General features: G+C 60.5%; 1 protein-coding gene and 1 long non-coding RNA gene across 9 annotated transcripts; both read left to right on the top strand.

Moving 5' to 3' along the window:
* The first annotated feature begins 968 nt into the window (after window positions 1-968).
* Window positions 969-10838, top strand: PML (PML nuclear body scaffold). Of its 2 annotated transcripts, none has more exons than XM_048317424.1 (7): window positions 969-1051; window positions 3428-4001; window positions 6050-6627; window positions 7460-7503; window positions 8870-8938; window positions 9024-9216; window positions 10271-10838. In XM_048317424.1, the coding sequence occupies exons 1-7, from the start codon at window positions 1021-1023 to the stop codon at window positions 10357-10359; spliced, it is 1578 nt and encodes a 525-aa protein (XP_048173381.1). In that variant the 5' UTR covers window positions 969-1020; the 3' UTR covers window positions 10360-10838. The 2 variants fall into 2 exon arrangements, with proteins under 2 accessions (XP_048173381.1, XP_048173382.1); XM_048317425.1 differs by having other exon boundaries at window positions 10257-10838.
* Window positions 10839-11956: 1118 nt separating this feature from the next.
* LOC125332506 lies at window positions 11957-14953 on the top strand. 7 transcript variants are annotated; one of them, XR_007206530.1, is made up of 6 exons: window positions 12094-12250; window positions 12320-12342; window positions 12412-12922; window positions 13084-13570; window positions 13713-14615; window positions 14687-14953. It is a non-coding gene; the product is annotated as an uncharacterized LOC125332506 (long non-coding RNA). The 7 variants fall into 7 exon arrangements; XR_007206526.1 differs by lacking the exon at window positions 12094-12250 and adding an exon at window positions 11957-12087 and having other exon boundaries at window positions 12297-12922; XR_007206528.1 differs by having other exon boundaries at window positions 12320-12922.
* The last annotated feature ends 587 nt before the right edge of the window (window positions 14954-15540 follow it).

The following is a 15540-nucleotide window of genomic DNA, read 5'->3' as shown; positions in this document are numbered from 1 at the left end:
CCCTCATCCCCATCCCAATCCCTCATCCCCATCCCAATCCCTCATCCCCATCCCAATCCCTCATCCCCATCCCAGTCCCGCATCCCCATCCCAGTCCCAGAATCTCAATCCCAGTCCCAGAATACCCATCCCAGTCCCACATCCCCATCCCAGTCCCACATCCCCATCCCGGTCCCAGTATCCCCATCCCAGTCCCGCATCCCCATCCCGGTCCCAGTATCCCCATCCCAGTCCCACATCCCCATCCCGGTCCCAGAATCCCCATCCCAATCCCGCATCCTCTTCCCAGTCCCAGAATCCTCGTCCCAGTCCCACATCCCGGTCCTGCATCCCCATCCCAATCCCAGAATCCCCATCCCAGTCCCACATCCCCATCCCAGTCCCACATCCCCATCCCAGTCCCAGCATCCCCATCCCAGTCCCACATCCCCATCCCAGTCCCACATCTCCATCCCAGTCCCAGAATCCCCGTCCCAGTCCCACATCCCCGTCCCGGTCCCACATCCCCATCCCAGTCCCACATCCCCATCCCAGTCCCAGCATCCCCATCCCAGTCCCACATCCCCATCCCAGTCCCACATCTCCATCCCAGTCCCAGAATCTCCGTCCCAGTCTCACATCCCCGTCCCGGTCCCACATCCCCATCCCAGTCCCACATCCCCATCCCAGTCCCACATCCCCATCCCAGTCCCACATCTCCATCCCAGTCCCACATCTCCATCCCAGTCCCAGAATCCCCGTCCCAGTCTCACATCCCCGTCCCGGTCCCACATCCCCATCCCAGTCCCACATCCCCATCCCAGTCCCACATCCCCATCCCAGTCCCGCACCCCCGCGCATCTCCCGCTCCCCTCTCCCCTCCCTCTCCCCTCCCTCTCCCCTCCGTCCCTCCCTCGGTCCCTCCCTCCCCGCTTCCCTCCGCCCTCCGCCCTCTCCTCCAGCTCCTCCTCCCGCCGCTCCCGTTCCAGGCCGGCCCCGGGAACCGAACGCGGTCCGGGAGCGCCCCCGGCCCCGCCGCCCATGCCCGGCAGCCCCGCCGCGGCCCCGCCAGGTACCGGGGAGGGGACGCGGGGAGGCCACGGGGACCCAGCCCGAGTGCCCCGCTTGGAGAGGGGGCGTGGGGGCGTTTTTAGGGTGGGATTTTAGGGGGAGGGAACTCCGGGATGGGGTGGCAAAGGGAGTCCCGGCTTTCTTTGGGTACCCTAAATATTTATTTGGGGGGGGGTTTTGGTGGTGCTGCCGAGTTGGGGGAGGAGTGGCGAGGGGGGCACCTTTGGGGACACCCCAAAGCGGTGGCGGGGGGAGGTTTTGCGGGGATCTTTGGGGTCGCTGCCGGGGTGTCCCCCACTTTCCCCTCTCCCGCTTTTCCCGCTGTCGGGGCGGGAAAGGGAAAGCGGCGGCGGTGGCGGCGGAACCGAAACCGTTTTGGTTTCGTTTCGTCTCCGAGTCGGCGGTGTGGAAATGCCGAGTTCCGGGAAGGGAAAGAAAGAGCTCGGGGAGGGTGGGGAAGAACCTCCGGGGATCCCACAGGGGGAGCAGAACCCTTTGTGTCCCAAATCTCCGGGCCCCAAACCTCGTCCTGGCCCCAAATCCCATCCCGTCCCCAAACCTCAGCCTGTCCCAAACCTCGTCCTGGCCCCAAACCTCCTCCTGTCCCTAAATCTCGTCCTGTCCCCAAATCTCCTGTCCCTAAATCTCCTCCTGCCCCCAAATCTCATCCTGCCCCCAAATCTCCTGCCCCCAAATCTCCTGTCCCTAAATCTTGTCCCATCCCCAAATCTCATCCTTTCCCCAAATTTGTCCCCAAATCTCATCCCATCCTCAAACTTCATCCTGCTGCCAAATCTCCTCCTGCCCCCAAATCTCATTTTGTCCCCAAATCTCCTGTCCCCAAATCTCCTGTCCCCAAATTTCACCCATCCCCAAATCTCCTCCTGTCCCCAAATCTCCTGTCCTCAAATCTCACCCCAAACCTCATACTGTCCCCAAATCTCCTCCTGTCCCCAAATCTCCTCCTGCCCCCAAATCTCTTGCTCCCACATCTCATCCTGTCCCCAAGCTCCTATCCCCAAATCTCACCCCATCCCCAAATCTCCTCCTGTCCCCAAATCTCACCCATCCCCAAATCTCCTCCTGTCTCTAAATCTCCTCCTGTCCCCAAATCTCCTCCTGTCCCCAAATCTTGTCCCATCCCCAAATCTCCTCCTGTCCCCAAATCTCCTCCTGTCCCCAAATCTTGTCCCATCCCCAAATCTCCTGTCCCCAAATCTCCTCCTGTCCCCAAATCTCCTCCTGCCCCCAAATCTCCTCCTGTCCCCAAATCTCCTCCTGCCCCCAAATCTCTTGCTCCCAAATCTCATCCTGTCCCCAAGCTCCTGTCCCCAAATCTCACCCCATCCCCAAATCTCACCCCATCCCCAAATCTCACCCATCCCCAAATCTCCTCCTGTCCCTAAATCTCCTCCTGTCCCCAAATCTCCTCCTGTCCCCAAATCTTGTCCCATCCCCAAATCTCCTGTCCCCAAATCTCCTCCTGTCCCCAAATCTCCTCCTGCCCCCAAATCTCTTGCTCCCAAATCTCATCCTGTCCCCAAGCTCCTGTCCCCAAATCTCACCCCATCCCCAAATCTCACCCCATCCCCAAATCTCCTCCTGTCCCCAAATCTCACCCATCCCCAAACCTCCTCCTGTCCCTAAATCTCCTCCTGCCCCCAAATCTCCTCCTGTCCCCAAATCTTGTCCCATCCCCAAATCTCCTCCTGTCCCCAAATCTCCTCCTGTCCCCAAATCTTGTCCCATCCCCAAATCTCCTGTCCCCAAATCTCCTCCTGTCCCCAAATCTCCTCCTGCCCCCAAATCTCTTGCTCCCAAATCTCATCCTGTCCCCAAGCTCCTGTCCCCAAATCTCACCCCATCCCCAAATCTCACCCCATCCCCAAATCTCACCCATCCCCAAATCTCCTCCTGTCCCTAAATCTCTTCCTGTCCCCAAATCTCCTCCTGTCCCCAAATCTTGTCCCATCCCCAAATCTCCTGTCCCCAAATCTCCTCCTGTCCCCAAATCTCCTCCTGCCCCCAAATCTCTTGCTCCCAAATCTCATCCTGTCCCCAAGCTCCTGTCCCCAAATCTCACCCCATCCCCAAATCTCACCCCATCCCCAAATCTCACCCTATCCCCAAATCTCATCCTGTCCCCAAATCTCACCCCATCCCCAAACCTCACCCCATCCCCAAATCTCCTCCTGCCCCCAAATCTCCTCCTGCCCCCCAATCTCCTCCAGTCCCGGATCATTCCCATCCTCGACCCTCACCCCGCTCCCGACCCTCACCCTCCGGACCAGCAGCACCAGCCCCTGGGCCAGGAGTTCCGGCCTCCATCCCATGTCCTCCATCCCACGGCGAGGAATTTCCCCCTACCCCCCCACAGATGGAGCCGGCCCCTCCTCCCCCCGGGAGCCGGAACCCTCTGCGGGCACCCCCGTGGCCGCCTTGACCCCATCGCACCCTCCGGAGGAGGAGCCGGAGGAAGAGGAGGACGAAGATTTCCAGTTCCTGCTGTGCGAGGGCTGCGGGCAGGACTCGCCGCACCCGCGGCTGCTGCGCTGCCTGCACACGCTGTGCCCCGGCTGCCTGGGCAGCGCCAAGCCGGCGGGGCAGTGCCCGCTGTGCCACGCACCCGTGCCCGCGGCCATCGACAACCTGCTGGTCAGCAACCTGCAGAGCCGCCTGAAGGTGTGGAGGCAGATCCGGAGCTCCGGCGGTGCCAGCTGCAGCCGCTGCCGGGTGGAGCGGGCGCTGGTGTGGTGCTCGGACTGCGAGGAGTTCTTCTGTGCCCGCTGCCTCGAGGAGCACCAGTGGTGGCACAAGAAGAAGGAGCACAGGGTGAGGAAGGTGGAGGAGATGCGGGCGGGCTCGGCGCGGGCGTTCCTGGAGGACACCAGGAGCTCCTGCAGCCTCTTCTGCACCAGCTCCAGCCACCCCGAGGAGAGCCGCGTGTGCAGGTGAGACAGCGGGGTGGTGCTCCTGGGATTTGGGGTGCTGCTCCTGCCCGGAGTGGGCAGGATCGGGGTGATCCTAAATGGCATCGTCTCCTCACGTTTCCTCCCGTCTTCGAATTTTGTTCTGTCCCCCAAATCTTGTCCTGTCCCCAAACCTCATCCTGTACCCAAATCTTATCCCATACCCAAATCTCCTGTCCCCAGATTTCCTCCTGTCCCCCAATCTCCTCCTGTCCCCAAATCTCGTCCTGTCCCCAAACCTCATCCTGTACCCAAGTCCCATCCTGTACCCAAATCTTATCCCATACCCAAATCTCCTGTCCCCAAATTTCCTCCTGTCCCCAAATCTCTTCCTGTCCCCCAATCTCCTCCTGTCCCCAAACCTCATCCTGTACCCAGGTCCCATCCTGTTCCCAAATCTCCTCCTGTCCCCAAATCTTATCCCATACCCAAATCTCCTGTCCCCAAATTTCCTCCTGTCCCCAAATCTCCTCCTGTTCCCCAAATCTCCTCCTGTCCCCCAATCTCATCCTGTCCCCAAACCTCACCCTGTCCCCAAGTCCCATCCTGTCCCCAAATCTCCTGTCCCCAAATCTCATCCCATACCCAAATCTCCTGTCCCTAAATCTCCTCCTGTCCCCCAATCTTATCCCATACCCAAATCTCCTCCTGTCCCCAAATCTCCTCCTGTCCCCCAATCTCATCCCGTCCCCAAACCTCCTCCTGTCCCCAAAGCTCTGCCCAAGGGGTTTTGTCACCCGACAGCAGCGACCCCAGAGAGACCCCGGTGTGCCAGGGACCGGCCGGGGCTGTGCCAGGGGGGGTTCGGGTGGGATTTCGGGAACAGGCTCTTCCCAGAGGGTGCTGGGCACTGACCAGGCCCGCAGGGAATGGGCACTGCCCCAAGGACAGGGTGGGATTGTTGGGGTGCCCGAACCCCCATCCGTCGCTGCCCGCTGCCCATCTCTGCCCACTGCCCATCGCTGCCCATCGCTGCCCGCTGCCCATCGCTGCCCCCTGTCCATCTCTGCCCACTGCCCATCACTGCCCACTGCCCATCTCTGCCCCCGTCCATCGCTGCCCGCTGCCCATCTCTGCCCACTGCCCATCGCTGCCCACTGCCCATCTCTGCCCACTGCCCATCACTGCCCACTGCCCATCTCTGCCCCCGTCCATCGCTGCCCGCTGCCCATCTCTGCCCACTGCCCATCGCTGCCCACTGCCCATCTCTGCCCACTGCCCATCACTGCCCACTGCCCATCTCTGCCCCCGTCCATCGCTGCCCCCTGCCCATCTCTGCCCACTGCCCATCGCTGCCCACTGCCCATCTCTGCTCCCGTCCATCGCTGCTCCCTGCCCATCGCTGCCCACTGCCCATCGCTGCCCATCACTGCCCCCTGCCCATCTCTGCCCCCGTCCATCGCTGCCCATCTCTGCCCACTGCCCATCGCTGCCCACTGCCCATCTCTGCCCCCGTCCATCGCTGCCCATCACTGCCCCCTGCCCATCTCTGCCCCGTCCATCGCTGCCCACTGCCCATCACTGCCCCCTGCCCATCTCTGCCCCCGTCCATCGCTGCCCGCTGCCCATCTCTGCCCACTGCCCATCGCTGCCCACTGCCCATCGCTGCCCACTGCCCATCTCTGCTCCCGTCCATCGCTGCCCGCTGCCCATCACTGCCCCTTGTCCATCTCTGCCTCCGTCCATCGCTGCCCATCTCTGCCCCCTGTCCATCACTGACCCTTGTCCATCTCTGCCCCCATCCATCTCTGCCCCCTGCCCATCACTGCCCCCTGCCCATCTCTGCCCGCTGCCCATCACTGCCCCTTGTCCATCTCTGCCCCCATCCATCGCTGCCCTTTGTCCATCCCTGCCCGCTGCCCATCACTGCTCCCTGCCCATCCCACACCTGCAGCCGATGCCGGGAACCAATCCCGCTCCCCCTGGAGCAACTCCCGGGTGGAACCAGCACCGCGCGGCGCTGATGCCACCCCAGCCCCGATGCCACCCCGGCCCCGATACCACCCTCGTGTCCCCTCCATCCCTGGCAGCATCTACTGCCCGCGCTGCGAGCGGGCTCTGTGCTGTCCGTGCGCGCTGCTGGACACTCGCCACGCGCCCTTCCGCGACCTGCGCGCCGAGAGCCGCCGGCGCCAGGACGAGCTGCGCTCGCTGCGCCGGGACCTGCGGCGGCTCCGCGACACCTTCGAGGCGGCTCTGCTGAGGCTGCGGAGCGAATCGTCCTGGCAGGAGGAGCAGCGGGAGCGGCTGCGGTGCTGCGTCCAGGCCAGCGCCGAGCGGCTGCAGCAGCTGGTGCGCAGCGAGGCGGAGGAGCTGCGGGCGCTGCTGGAGGCGCGGCCGGAGAGCGGCCGCAGCGAGCTGGCGGAGGAGCTGCGGAGCGTGGAGGGGACGCTGCAGCGGCTGGAGGCGGCCGAGACGGTGGTGGACAGGCTGAGCCGCTACGGCGGCGAGCAGGAGCTGATGGACATGCAGCCCTTCGTCAAGGGCGCGCTGCTGGAGCTGCAGCGGCTGCGGCCGCCCGAGCCCGCCGAGGTGAGGGAGCCGCAGGACTTCGCCGAGTGCCGGGCGCGGCTGCGGGCGCTGGTGGAGCGCGTCACGGGGCGCCCAGGTGAGGAGAGGGGTCGGGAGGTGCGGAGGGAGCTCGGAGCTCGGAGCTCGGCCGGTGCAGGGTCCCTGCTGTGAGCGGGCGGGGTGAGGGCTGTCCCGGCTGGGCTTGGGCGCGTTTGGTGGTGGGGTGAAACAGGGGTGCTGCTCCTCTTCGGGTTCTTCTTTCGGTTGTTGTTGTTGTTGTTGTTCTCTTTCTCTTCCTTCTCCTTCTTCTTCTTGTCCTCCTTGTCCTCCTTCTCCTTCTCCTTTTCTCCTTCTCCTTCTCCTTCTCCTTCTCCTCCTCTTCCTCTTCCTCTTCCTCCTTCTCCTTCTCCTCCTCTTCCTCCTTCTCCTTCTCCTTTTCTCCTCCTCCTTCCCCTTCCCCTTCCCCTTCCCCTTCCCCTTCCCCTTCCCCTTCCTCTCCTCCTTCCCCTCCTCCTCCTCCTCCTCCTCCTCCTTCTCCTTCTCCTTCTCCTTCTCCTTCTCCTTCTCCTTTTCTCCTTCTCCTTCTCCTTTTCTCCTTCTCCTTCTCCTTCTCCTTCTCCTTCTCCTTCTCCTTTTCTCCTCCTCCTCCTCCTCTTCCTCCTCTCCCCACTTTTCCTCCCATGCCTCCTTATCCCCCCCGGAGCTGGGATTTCCTCCATCATTTTTATGGCCAAAGCCCCTTTGGGGTCTCCCCTGGTCCCACAGGCCCCTGGAAATGCTCATTCCCGGCTTCCCAGAGCATCCCAAACCCCCCAGGCCATCCCAAACTGGAGGGAAGGGGATCGGAGTTGCCCTTCCCTTGCTGCCAGGTGGGATTTTCCCAAGAGGAGGCTCTGGCTCGGCATCGCATCCCCGTTTTCTCCTCACAGGCACCGACGTCCCCGAGGTCAAGGTGGCCCTGGAGAACAACTCGGTGAGACATTGGGGTGGTGACGCGTGGGGAGGGCTCCTGCCCCATCCCAAACCCGGATCCCTCCTTGCCCCGGCCTTTCCCGGCCTTTCCCAAGGCTCTGCTCTCCCTCCCCATGCTGTAATTCCCGGTTTTCCCACAAAAATGAGCTCCCAGGGTTGAAGAATTCCCATCACACCAGGCATGGTCCTACCCCACCCCCTCGCTCCATCCCTTGTTTTCCACAGGGAATTCCATGAGCAGGGCACCAACCTTGAGCCGAGGCAGGGATGCAGCATCCAGAGCCATCCCAAATGCTCCTGCCTCCGTTTCCCCATTCCCGAGGGCCTTCCTGCACCTCCACTGGGGCCCATGGGGTGAAGGATCCATGGAGTGAAGCATCCATGAGATGCAGAATCCATGGGGTGGAGGGTCCATGGGGTGAAAGATCCATGGGATGAAGGATGCGTGAGGTAAAGAATCCATTGGGTGAAGGATCCATGTGAAGCACCCATGGGATGGAGGATCCATGGGATGAGGGATCCATGGAATGCAGGGTCCATGGGGTGAAGGATCCGTGGAGTAAAGGATCCATGGGATGGAGGATCCATGGAATGAAGGATCCATGTGAAGCATCCATGGGGTGAAGGATCCATGGGGTGAAGAATCCATGGGATGCAGAATCCATGGGATTATGGATCCATGGAATGCAGGATCCATGGGGTGAAGCATTCCTGGGGCAAAGCATCAATGGGGTGAAGGATCCATGGGATGAAAGATCCATGAGAAGCAGAATCCATGGGATGGAGGATCCATGGGGTGAAAGATCCATGGGATGCAGAATCCGTAGGATGGAGGATCCATGGAGTGAAGGATCCGTGGAATGCAGGATCCATGTGAAGGATCCATGGGGTGAAGAATCCATGGGCTGCAGGATCCATGCAATGCAGAATCCATGGGGTGAAGGATCCATGGGATGAAGGATCCATGTGAAGGATCCATGCGATGCAGGATCCATGGGGTGAAGGATCAATGGGGTGAAAGATCCATGTGAAGGATCCATGCGATGCAAGATCCATGGGATGAAGGATCCATGTGAAGGGTCCATGGAGTGAAGCATCAATGGGCTGCAGGATCCATGAGATGCAGAATCCATGGGATGGAGGATCCAGGGAGTGAAGGATCCATGTGAAGGATCCATGGGATGAAGGATCCATGGGATGAAGGATTCATGTGAAGGATCCATGGGATGAAGGATCCATGGGATGAAGGATTCATGTGAAGGATCCATGGGATGAAGGATCCATGGGATGAAGGATCCATGGGGTGCAGGATCCCTGGGATGAAGGATCCAAGTTCATCCTAACGCTGCTCCATGCCCTTCCCGCAGGGAGAGGATCCAATCCATCCCAAAACCCAGAGCACCTCCCCCATCCCCGAGGAGATCCATACGGACCAGGTGAGGCCCATCCCATGGATCCGGGTGGGATCCGGTGCGATCCAGGCCTTCCCACCCCCAGCACCTCCCAATCCTGCTTTTCCAGCCTCTCCCTCTCTCCTGCTGGACCAAGCGGCCGCTTCCCTACGTGGAGAGGGGCAGCCAGATCTCTCCCAAAATCCTGAAGCTGGAATGTGACCACGTGCCGGGCCCCAGCCATCTCGAATTCCACTGGGAATTCCAGAGGGAGCCCCACGCCTCCACGTCGCGGCACAACTGCAGCCGTGCCGAGGACACAGGTGGGGAGCGGGAATGGCGGCATCCTTGTGATCCCAGCTTTTCCCCGTCCCGTGGGATCTTTCCCGACCTCTCTGTGTGCCCATTAGGGGAATCTTGGCCAAAGATGTGGATGTGAGGGATCCATGGGGTGAGGGATCCATGGGATGAGGGATCCATGGGATGGAGGATCCATGGGATGGAGGATCCATGGGATGAAGGATCCATGGGGTGAAGGATCCATGGGGTGAAGGATCCATGTGAAGGATCCATGTGATGAAGGATCCATGGGATGGAGGATCCATAGGGTGAAGCATCCATGGGATGAAGGATCCATGGGGTGCAGGATCCATGTGAAAGATCCATGGGATGAGGGATCCATGGGATGAGGGATCCATGTGAAGGATCCATGGGATGAAGGATCCATGGGGTGAGGGTTCCATGGGGTGCAGGATCCATGGGGTGCAGGATCCATGGGATGGAGGATCCATGTGAAGGATCCATGGGGTGCAGGATCCATGAGGTGAAGGATCCATGCGGTGAGGAATCCATAGGGTGCAGGATCCATGGGATGAAGGATCCATGGGATGAGGGATCTATGGGGTGAGGAATCCATGGGGTGCAGGATCCATGGGGTGAAGGATCCATGGGATGAAGGACCCATGTGAAGGATCCATGGGGTGAGGGATCCACGGGATGAGGGATCCATGGGGTGAGGGATCCATGTGAAGGATCCATGGGTTGAGGGATCCACGGGATGAGGGATCCATGGAATGCAGGATCCATGGGATGAAGGATCCATGGGGTGAGGGTTCCATGGGATGCAGGATCCATGTGAAGGATCCATGGGATGCAGGATCCATGGGATGCAGGATCCATGTGAAGGATCCATGGGATGAAGGATCCATGGAATGCAGGATCCATGGGATGAAGGATCCATGTGAAGGATCCATGTGAAGGATCCATGAAGTCCCCACCATTGCAGGGGTTGCTCCCAGCGAGCTCGGGGTGGTTCCCGCTGCAAAACGTGGCAATGTTGATCCCGTGGGATGCCGAATCCCAGGATTTCCCTTGCAGGGATCAGCAGCATCATCATCTGCAGCTCGGACGACAGCGACGAGGACACCGTGGCGGTGACGGTGGCACCGGGGTCACCGCCCTGCTGATTCCCACATCCCGGAATTCCCATCCAGAGCTCAAGGCCAAGCCTGCCCCATTCCCAGAGATCCACTTGGAATTCCCTCCTCTTCTTCCCAAATTTCCTCCTGGACCGGCCATTCCGGAACGGCCCCAAATCCCACCGGGATCCGCTCGGAGCTGGGATCCCCCCCACCCTTTGAGGCTTCCGGTGTTCCCGGGAATGCGGCTCTCCTCTTTGATCCCAAAATGGAATTTGGGATGGAATGTGCCGGCGGATCCTGTTCCGGAGCCTCCTCCACAGGGGACATTTCCCCTTTGGATCAAACTGGGGAGATGATCCCGAGCGATCCCATCAGCACCGGGAGCGAGGAATTCCTTCGGGAACCAGCATGGCTGCTTTGGGGTTGGGATCGGGATCGGTTTTCCGGCGGAACGAGGGATTCAAATCCCGGGTTTTTTTTTTTAATGCGGAATCTCCCCTCAATAAATGCATTCCCAGAGAAAATCCCGACCCTGCCGCCACTTCCTCCCTCGTTCCTTCCCGTCCTGCTTTTCCTGGCTCTCCCCATCCATCCCTAACAGAGGGGAAAACCGGGAATGTCGGGGTTAAAACCCATCCCCGCTCCCTGCTCCTGGCACCGATCCCGGCAATGGGATGGGACAAATCCCGGAGAGATCCCAGGGATGAAATTCCCAACCCCATTCCCAGCACTCCGAGGCTGCGGAAAGCTGGGAGAGAGGGAAAGGGACGCCCCATTTCCCAGGAAAAGGGGGCGGGATTGTCCTGGAGGGAAAACAGGGAACGAAACAGGGGTTTGGATGCGGATTTGTTGTTAGCCCGCTCTTCCCACTGGGATATTCCCGAGCTCCTCCTGGCCCGATCCAGCCTTTTTTTCCATGAGGATCTCATGGAATGGAGCCGCATCCAGATGAGATGATCAGAAAGCAGTGAAAATCCCGGGATTTCTGCGTTCTTGCCTCAATCCCGGCCGGATTTGGGGCTCTGCTTTGATCCCAGATCCCGTTCTTGGGGTTTCCCTGCTCCAGGATTTTTTCCATGGCATTAAATTCCCATTCTTTGTTCCCAAGGGTGCTCCTGGAGCCATCCCAGCCTTCCCAGATGGGATTGGGATCCCTTCTCCCACCTCTTCCAGGATTTTGGGAATATGGGGACACCGGCGTGGGGGTGGCACCAGGCCCTGTCCCCATCCCAGCCCCTGGGATTCCCAAATTCTGGAATTCCTCAGCCTCAAGGGCATCCCCAAAAGTGACCGTGGCCTTTACTGGGGGAGGGGGAGACACAGAGGGATCCTAAAATCCTGATCCCAACCCCCAGGAGATCCTGGAGATGGTGGCACTGCTGTGCCATGGTGCCACCGTGGAGGTGGCACCGAGTGTCCCGTGGAGGTGGCTCTGAGTGACCCATGGAGGTGGCACCGAGTGTCCTGTGGAGGTGGCACCGACTGTCCCATGGAGGTGACACTGAGTGAACCATGGAGGTGGCATCGAGTGACCTCATGGAGGCGGCACCAAATGACCCATGGAGGTGGAACGGAGTCACCCATGGAGGTGGCACTGAGTAGCCCATGAAGGTGGCACCAAATGACCCATGGAGGTGGCATTGAGTGTCCTGTGGAGGTGGCACCGACTGTCTCATGGAGGTGACACTGAGTGAACCATGGAGGTGGCATCGAGTGACCTCATGGAGGTGGCACCGAGTGACCCATGGAGTTGGCACTGAGTGACCAATGGAGGTGGCATTGAGTGAACTCATGGAGGTGGAGCTGAGTGACCCATAGAGGTGGCACCAAATGACCCATGGAGGTGGCACAGAGTCACCCATGGAGGTGGCACTGAGTAGCCCATGAAGGTGGCACTGAATGACCCATGGAGGTGGCATTGAGTGACCTCATGGAGGTGGAACCAAGTGACACACACAGCTGGCACCGAGTGTCCCATGGAGGTGGCACCGAGTGACCCATGGAGGTGGCACTGAGTGACCCATGGAGGTGGCACCGGGTGTCCTGTGGAGGTGGCACCGAGTGTCACATGGTGGTGGCACTGAATGACCCATGGAGGTGGCACTGAGTGACCCATGGAGGTGGCACGGAGTGACCCTATGGAGGTAGCACTAAGTGAACCCATGGAGGTGGCACTGAGTGAGCCCATGGAGCTGGCACTGAGGGTCCCTGAAGGTGGCACTGAGTGACTCATGGAGGTGGCAGCAAGGGTCCCATGGAGGTGGCAGCGAGTGACCCATGGAGGTGGCACTGAGGGACCCATGGAAGTGGCACTGACTGACCCATGGAGGTGGCACTGTGTGACCCATGGTGGTGGCAGCCTTTGACCCATGGAGGAGACACCGAATGACCCCATGGAGGTGGCACTGAGTGACCCCATGGAGGTGGCACCGTGTGTCCCATGGAGGTGGCACTGAGGGACCCCATGGAGGTGGCACTGAGTGTCCCACAGAGGTGGCAATGAGTGACCCATGGAGGTGGCAGCGAATGTCCCATGGAGGTGGCACTGAGTGACCCATGGAGGTGGCACTGACTGACCCATGGAGGTGGCACCGAGTGTCCCATGGAGGTGGCATTAACTGACCCACTGAGGTGGCACTGACTGACCCATGGAGGTGCCACTGAGTGTCCCATGGAGGTGGCATTGACTGACTCATGGAGGTGGCACTGAGTCTCCCATAGCGGTGGCAGCGGGTGTCCCATGGAGGTGGCAATGAGTGACCCATGGAGGTGGCAGTGAGTGAAATAACAGAGGTGGCACTGAGTCACCCATGAAGGTGACACCAAGTCACCTCATCTAGGTGGCACTGAGTGGCCCATGGAGGTGGCACTGGGTAACCTCATGGAGGTGGCACTGAGTGACCCAAGGAGGTGGAACCGAGTGACCTCACAGAGGTGGCACTGAGTGACCTATGGAGGTGTCATAGGGTGTCCTGTGGAGGTGGCAGTGAGTGTCACATGTTGGTGGCACTGAGTGACCCATGGAGGTGGCACCGAGTGACCCAAGGAGGTGGCACCGAGTGACCCATAGAGGTGGCACTAAGTGTCCTATTGAGGTGGCACCGAGTGTCACATGGGGGTGGCACTGAGTGACCCATGGAGGTGGCACCGAGTGACCCGTGGAGGTGGCACTGAGTGACTCTTGGAGGTGGCACTGAGTGTCCTATTGAGGTGGCACCGAGTGACCCATGGAGGTGGCACCGGGTAGCCCATGGAGGTGGCACCGAGGGACCCCATGGAGGTGGCATTGACTGACCCCATGGAGGTGGCACTGGGTAACCTCACAGAGGTGGCCCTGTGTGACCCATGGAGGTGGCAGCCTTTGACCCATGGAGGAGACACCGAATGACCCCATGGAGGTGGCACTGAGTGACCCCATGGGTGTGGCACCGTGTGTCCCATGGAGGTGGCACTGAGGGACCCCATGGAGGTGGCACTGAGTGTCCCACAGAGGTGGCAATGAGTGACCCATGGAGGTGGCAGTGAGTGACCCATGGAGGTGGCACCGACTGACCCATGGAGGTGGCACCGAGTGTCCCAAGGAGGTGGCACCAAGTCTTCTGTGGAGGTGGCACCGAATGTCCCATGGAAGTGGCACCGAGTGACCCATGGTGGTGGCACCGAGTGACCCATGGAGGTGGCATTGACTGACCCCATGGAGGTGGCACCGTGTGTCCTGTAGAGGTGGCACCGAATGACCCATGGAGGTGGCACTGGGTAACCTCACAGAGGTGGCCCTGTGTGACCCATGGAGGTGGCACCGTGTGACCCATGGAGGTGGCACCGTGCGACCCATGGAGGTGGCACCCTTTGACCCATGGAGGAGGCACCGAATGACCCCATGGAGGTGGCACTGAGTGACCCCATGGGTGTGGCACCGTGTGTCCCATGGAGGTGGCAGTGAGGGACCCCATGGAGGTGGCACTGAGTGTCCCACAGAGGTGGCACTTAGTGACCCATGGAGGTGGCATTGACTGACCCCATGGAGGTGGCACTGGCCAAGTTCGTCAGGACTCGGGAACGGCGCCAAGGTCCTGGCAGGGTGAAACCTCGTCCTTGGGGAGCTGGAGGAGCCGTGTGGGCCTCAGGAACAGCACCAAGGTCCTGGCAGGGCAAAATCTTCTCCCTGGTGAGCTGTGAGGGCATCCCTGGGGTGACCCCAGCTGGGCAGGACTTGAGTGACTGTGCCAAGGTCCTGGCAGGACGAAACCTCGTCCTTGGGGAGCTGGAGGAGCCGTGAAGGACTCGGGAAGTGCACCAAGGTCCTGGCAGGGTAAAAGCTCATCCTCAGGGGGCTGGAAGAGCCGTGAAGGACTCGAGTGCCTGCGCCAAGGTCCTGGCAGGGTAAAAGCTCATCCTCAGGGGGCTGGAAGAGCCGTGAAGGACTCGGGAAGTGCACCAAGGTCCTGGCAGGGTAAAAGCTCATCCTCAGGGGGCTGGAGGAGCCGTGAAGGACTCGGGAAGTGCACCAAGGTCCTGGCAGGGTAAAAGCTCATCCTCAGGGGGCTGGAGGAGCCGTGAAGGACTCGGGAAGTGCACCAAGGTCCTGGCAGGGTAAAAGCTCATCCTCAGGGGGCTGGAGGAGCCGTGAAGGACTCGAGTGCCTGCGCCAAGGTCCTGGCAGGGTAAAAGCTCATCCTCAGGGGGCTGGAGGAGCCGTGAAGGACTCGGGAAGTGCACCAAGGTCCTGGCAGGGTAAAAGCTCATCCTCAGGGGGCTGGAGGAGCCGTGAAGGACTCGGGAAGTGCACCAAGGTCCTGGCAGGGTAAAAGCTCATCCTCAGGGGGCTGGAGGAGCCGTGAAGGACTCGAGTGCCTGCGCCAAGGTCCTGGCAGGGTAAAAGCTCATCCTCAGGGGGCTGTGGGAACATCCCTGGGGTGACCCCAGCCGGGCAGGACCCAGGAACTCCCCAGGGGTGCCAGGAATCGCCCAGGCCAGCTCGAGATGAACCCTTTATTACTCGATTAATTAATGAAGCCGATTGATTGATTCATTAATTAATATCCCTGTGGAATAAATGGCATCCAATGACAAATGAATGCCACAAAGTAAGTGAGAGGTCACTGACGGGGGCGCGTCCTCCTGGGTGGCCCGGGTGGCAGGGGGACACCTGGGGACACTTGGGGACACCTTGTCCCTGGCAAGGGGACACCTGGGGACACCTGGGGACACTTTGGGGCACTTGGG

Source organism: Corvus hawaiiensis, chromosome 13 (genome assembly GCF_020740725.1).
Source record: "Corvus hawaiiensis isolate bCorHaw1 chromosome 13, bCorHaw1.pri.cur, whole genome shotgun sequence".
In the NCBI taxonomy this organism is placed as follows: Eukaryota; Metazoa; Chordata; class Aves; order Passeriformes; family Corvidae; genus Corvus; species Corvus hawaiiensis.
The sequence above is the reverse complement of the archived record's forward strand: the minus strand, read 5'-3'. Positions and strand labels throughout refer to the sequence as shown.